We start from the raw sequence: 17,422 nt of genomic DNA, 5'->3' as shown, positions 1-17,422 counted from the left end.
CGTGACGATTTGAAACCAAACTCTTTATTGCCTCTTACGTGTAGTACAAATTCCTTCCTAATGGTCAAAACACTGCATTTGTTTTCACATCGGGATCCTTGATTCCTTTGATCACATTACGATGGTAATAAATACACGAGAACCTCTTGAAATTATGAAATAATACCGTGTTCTAAATTATCCCACTATTACTCTTCACTATATTCATATTGTTAATATTCAATTCACTATATCCCGTAGCAAACAGTAGCCACCGGTCATACCAAAAAATAACATAAAATGTATTTTTATTTTATTTTATTTTTGAATGATTTTTACATACACAGAGTATACTTAAATAGAAAGACATCACATGGCAGACATTCAAAATGATTATGAAACAATGGTTATCTGAGCAAAACTTCAAATGCATCTAAACTGAAATAAAATATGGAGATCGTAGGATAGTATTTTACCCTTTTTATTTTCGAACAAAATAAGGTTATGTATTATTACCAAAAGTCAATGCCTATAAGTGTCATGCTCTTAAATCATTGATGACAAGTTGTTTAATATCCCCTCAAAAATATTGATTGACGAGTTTAGTCTCCTACTATTCGCATTTGTTCGCAGCTAACAGGTCCCGGCCGGGTGTGCCGTACCTGTGTGTACAATTTAGTTCAGAGGATTTGAGTGTGGTTGTAAACGATGTATGATGGATGCATCTCATGCATTTAAAACAATCCATAAGTGTGCGTTATTGACATTGGGAGCCCCGAAAGAGTCCGATGAGATGAGTGTTGGTCTCAAAGGGCCCGGAAGGGTTTTTTTTCGACATGTCTTATTGTCACGGTGTGAGCTTTTCTTTCAAGCAGGCGTCACGCAGATTGAGTGCGCGAGGCTCTCACGAGTAGAAGGTGAGCACACTTTTGTGGTTGCCTCTGATGAGGACGATGGGTGGGAGGTCCTTGGTCAGGGCGTCTAACCAGGCCACGTAGAGGAAGTCGGAGATGGTTTCCTTTCGCGCGATGGGCATGCTCCTGCACGGGCGTCAAGAGAATCGCACTCAAGACTTTTGAACGTCGAGGTTAGCGGTTATGGCGCTAACACGGACGGACGGTTCTACTTACACCACAATCAGGTTGGCCGATTTGGAGTTCTCCTGAAGCAACTCATTCAGTCGAATCTGCAGGTTAGTCTGTAAAGCAGAAGCGGTTTTGCTCATTAGTGACTGATAGTAATCTTGCTGTTTGGGATAAAGTCTCAATGGCAATCTTCCAGAAAGGGCAGCGCCCCAGTTTGCATAGCTTTTCCTTCTTTCTGTTATGTTGGTTAGAGAAGAGTGATCGAAGTCTGAAATCATTTACACAAATCTGTCTCGTAATCCACATAATTATATGCACAGCATTGTATTCTGTTTTTCATTTCCATTTCACACAATGTCTCAACTTCATTGGAATTGAGGTTTGTCTATACATCCGTACTGTGCAGTGATTGTCAAAGTGTGGGCTCCCTCTGGTGGTATGCAAAATAATCCCCGCCCAAAAACAGTTCAGTTGTATTTAACTTTTAAGTTCAATACATTTTCATTTCATCTTTAAACATTTATTAAAGTGCAACTTTTATTTCAATTTGATGGAGAAAACACTTTAATTAAATCATTATTTGGGTAGAGGGTTTTTTTTATTTTATTTATTTTTTTTTTTATAAAAGTTTCCTATATTTTAGCGCAATGCTAATGTTCAAATTTGCAAAATACAATCGTGGCCTAGAGTAATATTAAATATGCTGTATAGGAATAAAACCTTTGTCTTATTTTTGATGACCACTGAGGCCTACTAGCTACTGTATTTTAATGTTGATCATGATGGTGGTACTGAGGGCTAAGTCAATTTTATGGGTGGTACATGATTAAAAATGTAAATAATATTTCAGTCAATTTTGTTTTTAATTTCCTAAATTAATTTTGCTTAGTTATTTCATTTGTGACATTTCATTATGAGTCACACAATATGTAGTGTCTGTATTGTATGTACAGTTTTAAGTTTAGTTAAACAAAAAAAAAAAAACATCACAGTGTAAGAGCGAGTACAATGCTGTCGTCTACCCAGTTAGTCAGTGTTTTAAATCTAAAACCACGGTTCACACGGCACATTCTTCAATCCAGGCTAGTTCAAAATGATGTGATCACTTGTAACGTGTGATCAATACCTTCTCCTCAAATTCATCCAGCTCGTCATCCGTAATCTTCCAGGGCTGTGTTTTGCGCGTGGCTTCAACCTGCGCACTTTCTTTGGTCCTCTCGTGCAGGCGGAAAGGTTCAATCATGTCCTCAAACCTCTTCAAGCTGAGGGCATACAAATAAGTGAGTGAGTCATCAAGGGCGGACGTTGGAGCGATTCCGACGCGTACCTGTCGTTACGGGGCTTGACGTGGATGTCGTCGATGACTACGATGTCGGTGCATTTAATTCGGAACTTCTGCAGCAGCAATGTCATCCTACAACACAGAAAAGCCACAGCGATTACCGTAATTTCTCATGTAGAGTGCACATTCCCCCCCCCAAAAAAAATTGTCAAAAGTCAATAGTGCGCATTATACATAGGTATAGTGGGAAATGGAAAAAAAACTTTCACATTTTATCAATGTATGCCGCAATCTAGAGGTTATGAAAAACCTGTACACTTTCATTCCAAAATGCCACCGCCACCTAGAGGTTATGAGAAAGGTGTACACTTTCATTCTAATATAGGCCACCGGTACCTAGAGGTTATAAAAAAGTTGTAGCCTACACTTTCATTCCAGTATGACAGCATATATGTGCAGTCGTGCTCATAGGTTTACATACCCTGGCAGAATGTATGAAATATCCATCCATTCTCTGAGCCATCCGTTTTATTTTTTTTAAATACGACTGATGACTAAACATCATTCATCATCATTAATTTCGTTACGGTTATGTTTTGTTTAATTATAATGCCTTGCTGAAATGCTTGACAGTTTAATTTGAATCCCATTAAAACACAATTAAATGTGTTTCGCCTGGTCCTCCATGTTTTCTTTAAAGAATTGTACCCATCTTACAAATTCTGCCTGGGTAATCAAACATATGAGCACAACTGTGTGTTTTCTAATTGAATAAATAAAAGTGGGACTGTGAATTGCAAAATAAGAGCAAATAAATAAAAAAAAGTATTACGCGTTCAAATAAAGTGCTTAGCTTCAGAATAATTCTTTGATAAAAACTAACAAAATACAGATAACCATGTTTTGATCATATTGGTAGAAGCAAATCATGCATTTTAAAAATGCATTATACATAGGTAGAAGAGTTTTCCAGAATTTTGAGGTCAACTCTGGGGGTGCGCATTATACACAAGAAATTACGGTAACTGTTAAATGTATGTTTATTCACCGGCCAGAAACTTTTCTAATGTCATGCCTTGGCCCGTTGGCACACCACATCGACAGTTAATCGGCGCCACGCTCGTTAGGCTACAATTGATGGTGAAACAATGAGCGGATTCCTCTCACTCTTGTTTATCCAGCTCGCTACGTCCGGGCAGCCCCGCAATGAAGATCCTCATTTTGCAGTCTTTCCACTTCTTCCGGGTGGTGAGGATGTAGGGGAGCAGCAGAGTGAGACCTGCCCCACACACACACACACACACACACACACACACACGCGCACACACAAAATGCTTGCTGCAAACATTCTGTATAGTTCTTTATTCAACTCTAGGAACACACGGTACAAGCGTCACCCACCTCCATCGTCAAAGAGCCACCACACGTCGAGTGTTCCTTTGGGCTGTTTGGTCTTAAACTGAGCACTGGCCTGCACCAGCTTCTCATTCTTCTTAGCAACCTGTGGCGGCGGGGGGCCGCACACCGACACTGAGTGGCAGACAAAAACAAAACAAAGCATCGCAAGCATGAGAATTGGACGAGAGCGAGCGTTCTAAATCGCCGAGTGGCTGCGCAGAGGGAAGATGGAGGAAATGAGTGCATCAGCAAGAAGACACATCCTGTCGGTCTAATGTGTTCCACGGACGCAGGATTCCAATTAGATACAAACGAGACATTTGTCGTCAGAGCCGGCATAAGTACTCACAGGCTGAGAAGTATAGATTGTTTTGTTTAGGTAAAAAGACACAAGTCAAAGTACTGATTTAAGTCAACGCAAAAAAGCTCCGACTTTCATTTGTCCTTTTGAAGTTATGTGCAGAAATGATTCAGGTCGATATTGGTCTCAATCAAGGTTTAGTTCCAATTGTGACCGACACGGGGCAGTCCCTTTTTACCTCAGATGCCAGTGCATCCGCATGATAGGAGGATCAAGAAATGTGACTGTATGTATCATCTTTCATGAAATATTGATAGAATCGAGAGACGTTTGGCCTTCGACCACTATTGCGCTAAAGCGTTAGTGACAGTCATAAAGGTTGAATCACTCCTGCGAAATGAAATGAAATGGATTTCGCCGACTCCTGCCGTCAGTCGATCAATGTACTTAAGTACAAAAGTAAAAATGAATTGTTACTGAAACTTCTCTGCACACAAAACAGTTTCCCACTCTTATTAACTCATGATTTTGTTTGAGCTTGGTAGCATTACGTTGGCTTTCAATGCTATCGAAACTTCCCTTTCACGTTGCTTTGCTAACGTTCAAACTGTGTAACAAAAATGCCAAATTCGCTAACGATAACAACTGGGAAAAAAATACACTTGTACCTCAAATGGGTTTGTTTTTTTCCGGATTATTTCAGTTTTGAATGTCACTCAATCAACAGCGGTTGACTTTGCCACACTTTTATTCCCGTCGTTTTTGTGTCATCAGCCGCGCAGGTTGAAAAAAAGGAACAAGCCTATTTTGGAGGTGAAAGTACAGATATCTATTTCCAAATGTAGCGAGTAAAAATAAAAAGTTGCCCTAAAAATACATACTCATGTAAAGTAGAGATACCTGAAAAATCGACTTAAGCACAGTGTTGGTACTTGGTATACTTCCCACCACTGCTTGTCATCTTGGTCCAAGCATCGTGCGTGCTTGGAGATGCTGGAACAAAAGAAGCCTTAATATTGGGTTACTTCCCGAGACAAATCTTTGACTTGATTTATATCCTCACGGGACTCTGGAGAAGTTTCCAAAAAAGGACGGAGAGACATCGCTTTGGCAAATGCCCTTGACGTTCAAGACAGTAGATTTAAAGGATTTATCTCGATGCCGCCTTTACAACTAGAGCGCGCGTTAAAGCTTACCTCGGGTGGTGAGCACTTGCTGAGAGGATTTTCTGGACTTTCTGAACAATCCTTTGGCTTTGCCCCCATTGGACATGAAATCGCTCTCCAGCGCCTGTTGCTCTTTTGCCGATTTGAGCATCTCCTCTGCAGAAAACATTTACACAAAGAATAGAATGGGAAAGCTGTTTTGAAGGCTGACAATAATGACAGATAGCTCGATCGATGGGTATCTTAGTTAACCCCAACCCGAAACCCAGTAAATCGATAAATAGATCATTTACAAATGATATAAATGTTGATGTATGGGAAGTCCATGCAGACCTTCTGCCTCAACAATATGTGAAACGTCGAGTCCCTGGTTCATCCTCAAAATCACCGTTCCATATTCAAAGTCAAAGGCGTCACTGTCAGAAAAACAAAAGGGACCAGTTTCATGCAAGTAACATTGGCGCTTAGTTTATTGGCGAGGATTCACGGTGTTGACTCACTGCAGCACTCCCACATAACTCTGGACTGCTTCGGAACCTGACGTCCTCCAGTTTCTTTTGAAGCCGATCATCAGCGTGTTGGGCTTCATGCGGCCAAGACCGGACGCCTGCGAACGTCGGGACAGTCGCTCACGCGGTGGGAAAAAAAGAAAGCCGCGTTGGCTCAGTGGCAGAGTGCGTACCTGCACGTTGACTGCCTGTTCACTCAATTTCTTTCCATTTGTGGACCGAACATGACAACGCAATTATAAAGTCGCCACCCGGAGAGCTCATTTACGTATTGTGACTTTGACTTTCCCGATGACATTTTCTGAAATGTTTGTGGGTTAATGACAAATTGTTCAACCTCCAAACTGTCGCTCAAAGTTACGTGCTGATATTTTATTCATTGTCAGTTTTTCGGGGTGAATATCTCCACTCACTTTGAAGTGAGAGCGGACATCCACGCTTGAAAAATGTGAACATTTTGAATGGGCAAAACATAGAATGAAGTTTGCTCAATACTCATAAGAGTATAATTATTTCGGGTTAAAAACGGATGAATTCCAGTGACCTGTTAGTGGTCGTACACGAGAGCAAAAGTTTCCCAACGCAAAGTTGTGCCGCTGTTTTACTGCCGCGAGTTGAGAGCAGATGAATGTGCACATCTCGCGCGTGGGGGCCCTCAGCCGCGACGGTGTTAATCAATGACCGCCTTGGGGCTGCCTCGCTGTTTGAAGTCCCAAATCCCGACGACGAAACGAGGCGAGGTCTTATCTGAGGTGTGATAGTGGAAGCCATAAGATTGTTTTCCTGCTTCTCATTAACTCTCTGCGCATCTCGCCAGATCCTTCAGCGCATAGCAATAGATACTCAACAAAGGTCAGTAAAAAACAACATCTGCGATGTGTGTTTGTTTCCTTCTCCAGTTATACATTAACAACATAGATTTTTCTGTGAGTGTGTGTGCGTGTCACATTATCATACATACCTGCAGCAGCGTTTCAACTCCTTCCCTGAATTTGTCATAGGCCACGGCGGTGTAAAATGCTTTACGTTTGTTCTTCTTCAGCCATTGCTGGTTCTTCTCCGTGCCAGTGTTAATCTCCGGAAGGGCTGCCACTCTTGGACCCTGTAGAGACAAATGTGGACATCCATTTCCTTTGGCGAGCGACACAAATCGCGATGCTTTACAGCAGTAAGATCTGACAATCTGACTTTACCGTAAACACTTCACAGGTGAGGCAGAATCCGTAGTTCTTTGAAAACGAGTGAGCCAGATCCAGCAGAGCTGGCCTGGTCCGAGCGGCCCCGGTCAATGCCAAGATCTGAGGCCTGAACAAAACGAGCGTGCGTCAAAGCGAGAAAAAGAAACGTCTTCCATTTCGAATCATGACAACATGTTGCTATTCAGTGCTGGATTGACGCCGTGGAGTTAAAGTGAACCCATTTGATTTGTTTTTCTCCCATTCCTTGGATGTGTGTCATGGCAATGCGAGCGCAGCGCAACAGGACAGATTGGAAACGACCCCGTGGTTGCGAAACGGCTCGGGAATGCACAGCTCAACATTGCGCTGTACACATACTGCCCGCGTGTCATGGAACAACAACATTCTTGCGGTGAATGAAACACTGAGCACTCACAGGTGCATAAACTAGCAAAGCTGTCTGAGCATTTATTCGATATCCAGCTTGACGCCCGCATTCTAGTGTGCGCGAGTTGAGCTACGTGTTTCGAGTGAGGCAAAACTGTGTCTGTGTAGATTCTCAGTCATCCAGGTCAAGGTGATCCACAAAGGTTAACTGAAGGCAAGCGGACCTCGATGCTGGACGTTAACTCGTAGGATTGGATTAAGTCGGGTGAATCCCCACCGAAGGCCGAGGGAGCAAACGCACGGCCGGCCACTGCTTGAAAGTACAGTCAAATGCATGTAAAGCAGTATTGAAATCCTGCAAACCCTCTACCTGAAGTTCTTGACGTGATCTTCTACTCCGGTTAGCGACAGAGCATTGCTGACCGCGCTGACGAACGTCACCGCTTGAGTGGACGAGCCCCAGTTCACGTCTGGGGAAGAGCGTAACGGTTGAGCGCCAGCGTCCCGGAGGTCAAAGGGCAAAACAAGGCCATGACACACGCACACACAGCTCACCCGGCTTCTTGACAGTGACATAAATGTAAAGGAGGATTTCAATGGCGTAAGTGATCAGCGCGGCCCACCAGTTGATGACGAACATGACAGCACAGCACAGAAGAGCACCCAGCAGGGACAACCACATGTTGTAGTAGCGGTAGGCTGGTCGCCAACCTGGTCGGGCAGGACGGGGCAAGCTTAGCCGTTAGGTCAGATACAATCGCCTGCAACGGGAGCTGCTTCAAACAATTCGCCTGTTACAATTGCTTTCTGTACAACTGCAAACTACAACCGCTACGTAACATTCCCACTCCATCCCAAGCATTGTGCTCTTCGCCAAGATACATCTTTCCCTTTAATCAGGTGTTCCACGGGAAGTTACGTTTTGTGCGTTCACGCATTTCTTGACGACGACGAATCACGCATCTTTGCCCATCTATTCACGCCAGCGCCGTATAGAGACAGATAAAACACTTCAAATAGACCAATAGATGGCAGAATGTTATTAAGCCGCATACACCTTTTGCGGCGTGAGACTTTCCGAATGACAAATACGGACGGGCACTGCTTTTCGGGTATTTCGAAATCCAAATGAAGAATTCTAACCACACAAATTGTCTTTTACATTCCTGTTAATACTTGTTTTTGTCGATTTCGAGCGCCTTCAGGCGCGTGCACGTGTATGGTTTTAAAACTCTTCAGGTACTCACCTGGAGACTTTGCGTAGGATGCATGGAAGCAGGAGAAATTGATAAGTGCGTAGGACGCCAAGAAGAAGTTTGAAATGATGGGCGCGATGGTATTGAGATTCCCTACGCAGACAAGGACATATACTTATTGGAACAACATTCGTAAAACAATCCCTGCAATATCAAAAACTTCGAAACGACTACGTGTTTCGCTCGAGTAATAATCGCATCACAAGATAAACTTGGTGACAGACCGACGAGAATGAAGGCCACGGAAATCAAGAAGGTGAGGATGTAGCCCCGGATGGGCTCGTCGTTCTTGCCGTGTCCTTTTGCAAAGAAGTGCAGGGCCTTGTAGATGTTGTCTTTGCACAGCGCCTGAGGCACAAGTCACGGCCAATCATGTACTTGAACTGAATCCGGAAAGGACCTATTTGGTCAAGTCTTTCAAGTTGTATACAGTGGTGCCTCGAGATAGAAGTTGAATTGGTTCCGTGCACCCCCCAAAAACAAAACATTTTGGAACCTTTTGTTTTTTACTGAGGAAAATAGAACACGTTATTTTCATAGAAACATGTCACTGCGACCCTCGTGAAGATAAGTGGTACAGAGAATGAATGGAAGGATGACAAACATAATAGCATCATTCAATGGAATCTAAATAATTGAACAGTTAGTGCATCGTGATGAATTAATTCATTGAGCCTCCTCCTGCTGTGTGCGACTCAGCCACCGGTAGGTAGTGTGATACAGTCGGTCTGTCCTACATGTGTTGCTGCACCCTTTGTATTCAAATAGCCATTGTTTAAAGGGACATGACATCGCAACACAAGCGCAATTTGTCGGCCTTTCTATGGCGTTTTGCATTGTTTGTTAGCATTAAGCTAAACCGAGGTCACGATACTAAGCGGTTGTTTAAAACACACGGCATGTCATTCTCTTTGTTTGATGTTTAGTTTGACAAACTTGTCTGGGAGTGGCATCAATCACCACGAAGGCTCTTTTCGGAAGAATCGCTCACGACTGCTGCTTGTTGCGAACTGAGCTGAGCTGAGCTCACCGTCACCGTACGACACCGCCACTTCGTAAGCCCGTCAATAACGTTGTCCATTATGTGTTAGAATTCAGCGAGTGGACAAAAAGGCAAAGATATTTGGTTGTTTGAAAGAAACATTGTGGAGTTATCTTGGATTTTATGTTTACGTCTACAATAAGCTTCAACTGGGAGTGACATTAAACAGCTTGAAGCCTCTGTTTTGAAGACTCGTCCACCATCTGCCGAATTGCCGCTTGTTGTGACGTTCACTGCCGCCAAACAACGCTCGTTCAGTATCTCAATTCAAAGAAATCGGCCCGACGACGGCTCGGAACGCGAAAAATTCCGAAGCTAGGGTCACTCGTATCTCAAGTCGCCACTTTAGTATCATATCATATATCTTTGAAATGTTTGGCAATGACTGACCTGGAAGACTTTGGGAGCACTGACAAGAGAAGCCAGGGCAGACGAGAGTGTGGCTGAAAAAGTTCCAGCTATGACCAGAGGACCAAAAGCTGACACCAGAGTCATCACCTGTAGCGCACATTAGTCCAAAAAAAATTTGAAAAAAACACTTCCTTGGAACCCTCATAGTGCAGGTGAGGCTAACACATTTATATCATGTCTTTACCTGGAAGTTGTTCATCGCGCCGAATTTGCATTTTTCTACCGCGCAGGAAGAAAAATTGTAGCCGAGCTCACAGGCCGCGACGGTGAATCCTCCGCACGGCGCTCCAGGAGCGATGAGGTCAGTTGTGTTTCCTGTCGCGTCACGCACAACGCTGGCAGCTGACCAAAGACGAGGAATAGAAAGAATTTTTGCATTATTTCTCACGGGGGGAATTCAATTGTAAGCAAACCGAAGTTTGAACTGCCTCCAGAAAATAGATTCGAGGAGGAAACTATACACGTTTTTTATATAATGTTGTACTTACAGACACACAGGGCCACGCCCAGGTAGGTGATGGCAGTGATCAGAATAGCCAATAAGGTGCCTTTAGGAATGGCCGCCTGAGCATCCTGGAAAATAGAAAAAAAAAAACCTTTGTTGTCCAATTTTCCATTGGTAATCGCCACCAACGACACTACAGTAAAATGGTTCTGTGAAGAAGATGACAGCGTGCTGGGAAATGACACTTTGTTTGCGCGGAAAAAGTTACCCGCAAGTCGCCGGAAATGTTGGCTCCAGCCAAGATCCCGGTTGCAGCGGGGAAAAAAATGGAAAACACTGAAAAGAATGACTCCCCTTCCCTGAAGTCCGGCGGAAAGTTCTCTAAAAATATATACGCTGCGAAGACAAATAAAGAGAAAATGGCATCAAATGTACTGTCAGAAAAAAATACAGTGGTGCCTTAATATACAAGTGGCTCAGCTAGCTTAATGCTAACATTCAATGGATAACGCCATTGACACGCAAACAATTACAATCGCTAGCGACGCTTTTAGGACCCTTTAAGCAACGGACGTTTGAACGCAAATGGTGGAAACACGTTCACATATGATACAACAATACTCACAGGCTCATATTCTATATTCTCTGCAAAAAAAAAAAAAAAAACCCCAAAAAACACGAAACTAATATTATAGCAACTTACTCATATTCTATATCCTCTTCAAAACAAATACTAATATTTTAGCATCTTACTGAGTCACTTACATTAATATTAGAAGAAGTATTCTTCTAATATTTGCTTGTTGCTGCGTGACTGTATTAAACTGCCTCTTGGCAGTCAAGGCAGGCACACCAAAAGGATAAATTGCGGCAATAAATGATGACGCGCAGACTGTTCGATTCTTTACATTCTATTCAATCATGTCATTACTTTATGTTTTTATAAAGTACCATTTTATAAAGTGCTATTTTCCTTATTTAAAGCCATAAACACAAAATGTAGTTTTTGGGGGAGAAGGGCTGGAACGGATGAATGGCATTTTCATTCCTTTTAACGAGGCAAGATTATTTGCGATACAAGTGAAGTTACGAGCACGGACGGTCATGGAATGAATGAAGCTCATATCTCCGGGCACCGCTGTATTGTATGTGCTTACAATTTGAAATGCTTATGTTTGGTGAGTCGTTTTCTTACCGTCATAGTTAAACACTCCTTTGGATTTCTTGTCAGCGGTAGGAGAAATGAAGGTGCCCACAATTACATTGACAATAGCCGCCAACAGGATGATGAGTAGAACTATCTGGGCCTACGAGTGGCAGCGGGATTTGGTTGAATTGATTGCATTAAAAAGCATAAGCATTCCCACAATATGCTTGAGGCTTTTCAAACAAAACACTCAACGTGACGCTAACCTTGGCCTCCCATTCCATTCCAGCGACAGATATGCCCAACAGCAGCACCACTGTGATGACTCCAACGATTCTAATGTCGTTTAATGGATCCACCATGAGTACATCGTAATCCTGAAGCGAGAAAACAACGTCACGTACGGTATGAGCTACGGCAGCCATATTCACTGCCCTGGACGTTTGTATTCGTCCGATGGAATCGAACCGTTTACTGCCAGCGACGCATATATTCGTCAAGTACGTTTTTCAATGTGTAGGCGTGGAAGAGGGTCTCGCTTAGTTTGTATGTGAAATTCAGCTTTGTAAACCCCTGTATGACTAATAGATCCCTGTAGATGGTGAGAAAAGATGACGATTTCATGGAGTGAAGGTTTTTCTACGTAAAAAAAAGCCACTGATGTTCGACTTGAGCCATGCGGTGAGTCGGCATCACTCACGGCGCAGTTCTTAGTTGGGTATGTGTAAATAAATCATTATTTTGCCAAATGGAGATGTCACAAAAGAAAAAGAATATTAGCGTCAAAGTCACTGTTCTGCTTGACATGGTTTTTTTTTCAGTAAAAGCTAGTTTTCGCCGCTTTTTTGGTCAGAAACCGTGTTTTGGTGAAACCGAACAATAGTCTACTGCTGATAACTAAAGAATGAAAAAGACTAGAATCCGAACTTTTTTTTTTTTTTTTTTCTGGTGAATGAAAAGTCTGCTCTTTCTTTTACTTTTGACTGTGCATTGTCAGAGAACCAAATATTCCGTGTCGAATGTTGGCAAAATGGGAGACTGCGCTTTGAAAATGACTGGCGGTGAATGAGTTAAACGGCGCTTTGGCCTGAGCGTCAAAACAGCAAAGAAACACGACAGCGCGATAGTTCCGTTCACAATGGCTCATCAAACATGGACGCACTGAGCATCAGCTCATTTGAACATTGCGCACCTTGAGTAAATCCACAACGGTCTCTGCAAAGCCGACCACATACATGGCTACAGCCACGGCGTTGGCAAAGGCAAAAATCAGGCCGATGGACCCGCCAAACTCCGGTCCCAAGCTGCGAGATATCAGGTAGTAGGCCCCTCCTAAAAATGACACACACGTAGAAGACCATTCATCTTCGTGCAACTTATTCATTGGTGTCTTCAGGGGTGTTTTGTCTTACCTCCCCTGACCACACCATTAGTGCAAATGGCTGACATGGAAAGGCCAGTAATCGTTGTCACCACACAGCTCAGAGCAATAACCACTATTCCCAAACCTGGAATGTGCACAAATCAATACTTTTCGAACGGACTCATCTTCAGCAATCATATATTCTTGGTCAATCATTCAACGCTTTGTTTGTTAAATCAAACCTTCCTACCCACGGTCACCTTTGCAGACAGTCTCAAAAGAGGCTGAGGCTGCAGGTTAGAGCCTGGTCATTTGGCTCCCGCTTCGGTCTTTTCAAAACAGGGCTGATCAATAAGTTCTTGAGCAAGGGAAATGCACACTGCCCCCACAAAAGTGAGCAGACAATTCACATTTTTAAAAGTTTGTTGTTATATCTTTTCGCGGGACGAAGGGGAGGAAAAAGGGCTAATTGGGCCCAATTTGGATAGTTTCACTTCGGGGTGTACTCACTTTGGTTGCCAGCGATTTAGGCATTCATGGCTGTGCGTTGAGGTTTTCGGAGCGGACGGCAAACCCGACTTAACACTGTAGCAAAGTGCAATTCGTCAGTGCAGTGTTGTCCCATTCAAAAGATGTCTGCCATGTTTGTTGAATTCATGCGACATTCGAGACTGCTAGAAACTGTGACTTATCTCTCTTGGAGCTTCAGGGGCCCAATAACTAAACATTCCAATTGTAAACAACACTGACTGCCACAATAAATGTGTGTTTTTTGTGTACCTCGAAATCGGACCGATAGCATGAAAGCCAACAACCAAATCGAGAGCGCCGAGTTCAAATCGGCGGCTGGCAAGACAAAAGTGACTCACCCCAGCCGGCCTGTCCGAACACCCAGGACAGGCGGATGAACAGCATGACGCCCCAAATGTTCAGCATGCATCTCACCTGTGGGTGACAAATGTCCCGAGTGCGAGTGAGCGAGCGCCTTCATCTGCAGTAGGGTTGGAAGACAGCAGAAATACTCGGAAAAAAAACAACAACAACTCTAAAGTCTAAACTCCAGTCATTCCACTAGTGGGCAGAAATGTCATTCAGTAATAGTAGTGGAAAAATGGAACTCGTATGACAGTCGCTCGACTAGTGAGCCGTAGTTGTTCAACTAGTGTGCCCTAATCGTTCTACTAGTGCAGTGATTTCCAACCTTTATGGAGCCAAGGCGCATATTTTACAATTGAAAAATTGAACCCCGGTCGTGCTAACGACGACGTGCTAACCGGTCGTCCGCCGTGCCGCCATTTCTGGACCAATTATGTCAAATTTTATAATTTACCAATGCACACTTGAAGAGCGCTTTACGGCACACTAATGTGCCCCGGCACGCTGGTTGAGAATCGCTGTACTAGTATACCATCGTCAATCTGTTAGTGCACAGAAATGTCATACAGTAGTAGAAGAAATGTCACTAGTAAGACGGGAGCTCTCCCAGTGCACCCAACTCATTCTAATAGGAAGCAATAGTAGTTTTACTAGTGTGCAGGATTGTAATACAATAGGGGAAAAACATCACTAGTAAGACACAATTGTAAAACTGCACCCTACTCGTTTAACTATTGCACCCTTGTCATTGTACTAGTGCGCAGAAATGTCATACAATAGTGGAGGCTGTAATGGAAAGAAATACCACAAGTTATGTTATACTAGGAGTGCACCTTTTGTTGTTCCACTAGTGCGCCCTAGTCATACAAATAGTGCACTCTAGTCGTTCTACTAGTGCGCTGAATTGTCTTACTGTTAAAGAGCATTCCAGAAGATGTAAATCCAGCACACTAGTCGGCTAGCGACTCAACGCTCATCGGGTTTTCCGTCGGCTGCTTGTCCAAAACGATGGGAGCCTGTCACGGCCCGGCAGAACTTACCAGGACCCCCCGAATCCAGCCAAACTTCACGGCGCCTTTGCCGCCGTCGAGGGGAACGGCAGACTCCACGTCGTCGGAGGGGGTGCCGTCGCTCCCCTCGCAGTCGTCCTCCACGGTGTCTGGCACCGAGATGGCTCCGTTCTGCGGGAAAGGCATTTTCCGGCGGAGAAACCAGAGAAGCGGCATTTTTACCGTTATGCGGTTTACTTAGAGGTCGAACGTGCACGTTGCGATCGGGATGAAGATTGAGAAATGGAATGTCAATGTCTATTACGCTGCTGTTTTGTCTGCCCTTGAGAACTCAAGAGAAAAACACAAAAGTCCTTCTAAGTGGTCTATGAAGATAAATCTAGCGCCTTAAACGACTCCCAAGCATCTTGCGTAGTCTGACATCGCCGATGCGTTTGATGTTGCCGTCGTCCTCTTCATTGTAGTGAATGAAGATTTTTATTTCAAAGTACCCCAAACTATGTGACCAGGCCACCGATCATTCCGAGAACTGTTTGTGCTATTTACCGTCCGTGTTTGCACTCTAGTTTAGACATCTGACAGCATAGAGAATGATTTAAAGCAAGTCGAGAAAGGCTAATAATCTAGCCCAGCCTATAAAACTTAAATGATCTACATCCCCATCTCTATTGCAATCGAAAGCGGGATAAAGGTCGAACAAAAGAAGCAGTAGAAGTCTTGCGTGTGTCAAATACTTCGACGAAGGAACAACTTACAGAGCCTCGTTTTTCTTTTCTTTTGAGCTAATAGGTGAATTGTGGACAATGAAAGCAGCTTTATACATCAGTAAACTTCAGTGGACGGACGTTTCCAGTAATGGGAAGTACAAATGCTTGAGTGGATTTCTCAACATTTCTGTACTTTACTTGAATGTGTTTTTTCCCCCAACATTGTACTTTAATTTCATACATTTAAAACGAGATATCTGCATATGGTAGCCCTTGATCAAAATAGCTTTGTTACCTGTTTTGATATTGTTTGTCTCCGAGATGTAAAAAAGGACCTCGACGCGGTTGAGATGCTGACTGGTTGATATGTTGGGGTCGTTTATGTACATGCCAGAAAAAAACAACAACTGCGATAGCAGTGACGGGGAAAAACGTGACCGAGGGAGAATTCAGGACAAAGGCAAAACATTCCGAGACGTGGCCTCATCTCAGAGAATTGTTTGATATTGTTGCCTGCAGGAATGATTTGTGGAGAATAGGTTGTGTTTTCTATTATTATTGTACCAGATTCCGGCGTGCAAAAAATGTCATGTTGTTAATTGGTCACTTCCAACGTGGTGCTGTTATTTTTCTCTTTTTTGGGGGGTGGGTTTCTAAAGTGTGTGAAAATGGCTTGCTTTCTTCGACGATGCAATGTTAATGACATTTTGCGATGGTTTTGGAGATGTGAGCATTCTGCCCAACGCCAGCGATATGCAGGAAAGGTGTATTTTGTTTTTCAGTTGTTACCATTTGCTAATTTAGCTTTGGGGTTTTTTTTCTTTTTTTTGTTCGTCAGTTCACACGGTTTGCAAAACAAGTCTGGAAAGGAAGACATTTATTTATTTATTTATTTTTATTATTATTATTATTATTATTTTTTTTTTTTAGTACAAGCATTATGCAAATTGATAAAAGAGGAAAACTATTTTGTGTGCAGTTGAGTTACTTTTGTCCTTTTCACATTTCGCAGTATGCATATTTTTACCTTTAAATAAGTAAAGGAGTTGAATCGGTACTCCTACTTTTACAAGGGGCTCTTTTTTTCAGAGTGTTAGTAGTTTTGCTACCCGTGGAGGTTTGCTGCATCAATTCCACAGTAAATGAGAAAACGTGGATTGCGGATATTTGCAAGGGAACAGAACCGATCACGTTGATCACTCACCTTTTGAAAGACATTGTGTAGCTCCTGCAGCGACGGCCGCACGGCCCGATGCCCGCTCACGCTGCCGGCGTTACGGTAAAAGTCGATGTTGGGCACGCGGTCCAAAGTGTCGTGACCGAAGGCGCTGACCACCGAGGGCCGGACCGTCCGGTGATCGTCGTCGTTCTCGTAGACCGGCGGCCCGTCCAGGATGGAATCGTAAGCGGGGTTCACGTGCTCGCCGCCGTTAGACTTGACCTTCTCCATCAGGAACGCTGAAGGAGCTTCTCGGGATTAAAAAGTCAAGGGTAAAACACCTGCGTGGGTTTGACGTCTTCGGGCATCCGAGAATGTTTTTGAAGAGCCGAGCGCCGCAGCAAGTGGTTTATCGACGCACGCTATATTACTCTGGAGTCCAACTTCTTCTCAGAGCTTCTCCTTGCGTACAGACTCAATGCATCTCGGACGTCTCACCTTTATACTCCACATCCCAGGGTCATAAGCGAGCTATTTCGGCTATTGGCTAACTCTCAGGATCAACCCTCAGAAAACCAAACGCCAGGTGTCCAATATGTCCTTGCTCCATCACAAAGGCATTGCTTAACGATTAACTAAGTCATAAACGCCCAATGAAAGAGATAACGGCGCTCGTTGCCTGAGCTCTGGAGAATTGATTACTAATATTATTGTCTGAAGT

The 17,422-nt window shown here is 43.5% G+C and overlaps 1 protein-coding gene across 1 annotated transcript; it reads right to left on the bottom strand.

Moving 5' to 3' along the window:
- Window positions 1-289: 289 nt before the first annotated feature.
- Window positions 290-17,072, bottom strand: slc12a1 (solute carrier family 12 member 1). The gene is made up of 26 exons (XM_061670875.1): window positions 16,747-17,072; window positions 14,866-15,006; window positions 13,819-13,894; window positions 12,999-13,094; window positions 12,779-12,918; window positions 11,853-11,963; window positions 11,635-11,746; window positions 10,708-10,835; window positions 10,483-10,567; window positions 10,179-10,336; window positions 9,974-10,081; window positions 8,766-8,889; window positions 8,533-8,634; window positions 7,841-7,996; window positions 7,656-7,755; window positions 6,914-7,025; window positions 6,682-6,822; window positions 5,712-5,818; window positions 5,545-5,627; window positions 5,242-5,367; window positions 3,748-3,876; window positions 3,514-3,625; window positions 2,392-2,478; window positions 2,191-2,326; window positions 1,110-1,177; window positions 290-1,019 (listed from the first exon to the last, which is right to left on the bottom strand). Exons 1-26 carry the CDS (start codon window positions 16,990-16,992, stop codon window positions 884-886), a joined length of 3,120 nt encoding a protein of 1,039 aa, XP_061526859.1. The 5' UTR covers window positions 16,993-17,072; the 3' UTR covers window positions 290-883.
- Window positions 17,073-17,422: the final 350 nt, after the last annotated feature.

This window comes from Phycodurus eques, chromosome 2 (assembly GCF_024500275.1).
Source record: "Phycodurus eques isolate BA_2022a chromosome 2, UOR_Pequ_1.1, whole genome shotgun sequence".
NCBI classification, from domain to species: Eukaryota; Metazoa; Chordata; class Actinopteri; order Syngnathiformes; family Syngnathidae; genus Phycodurus; species Phycodurus eques.
The sequence above is the reverse complement of the archived record's forward strand: the minus strand, read 5'-3'. Positions and strand labels throughout refer to the sequence as shown.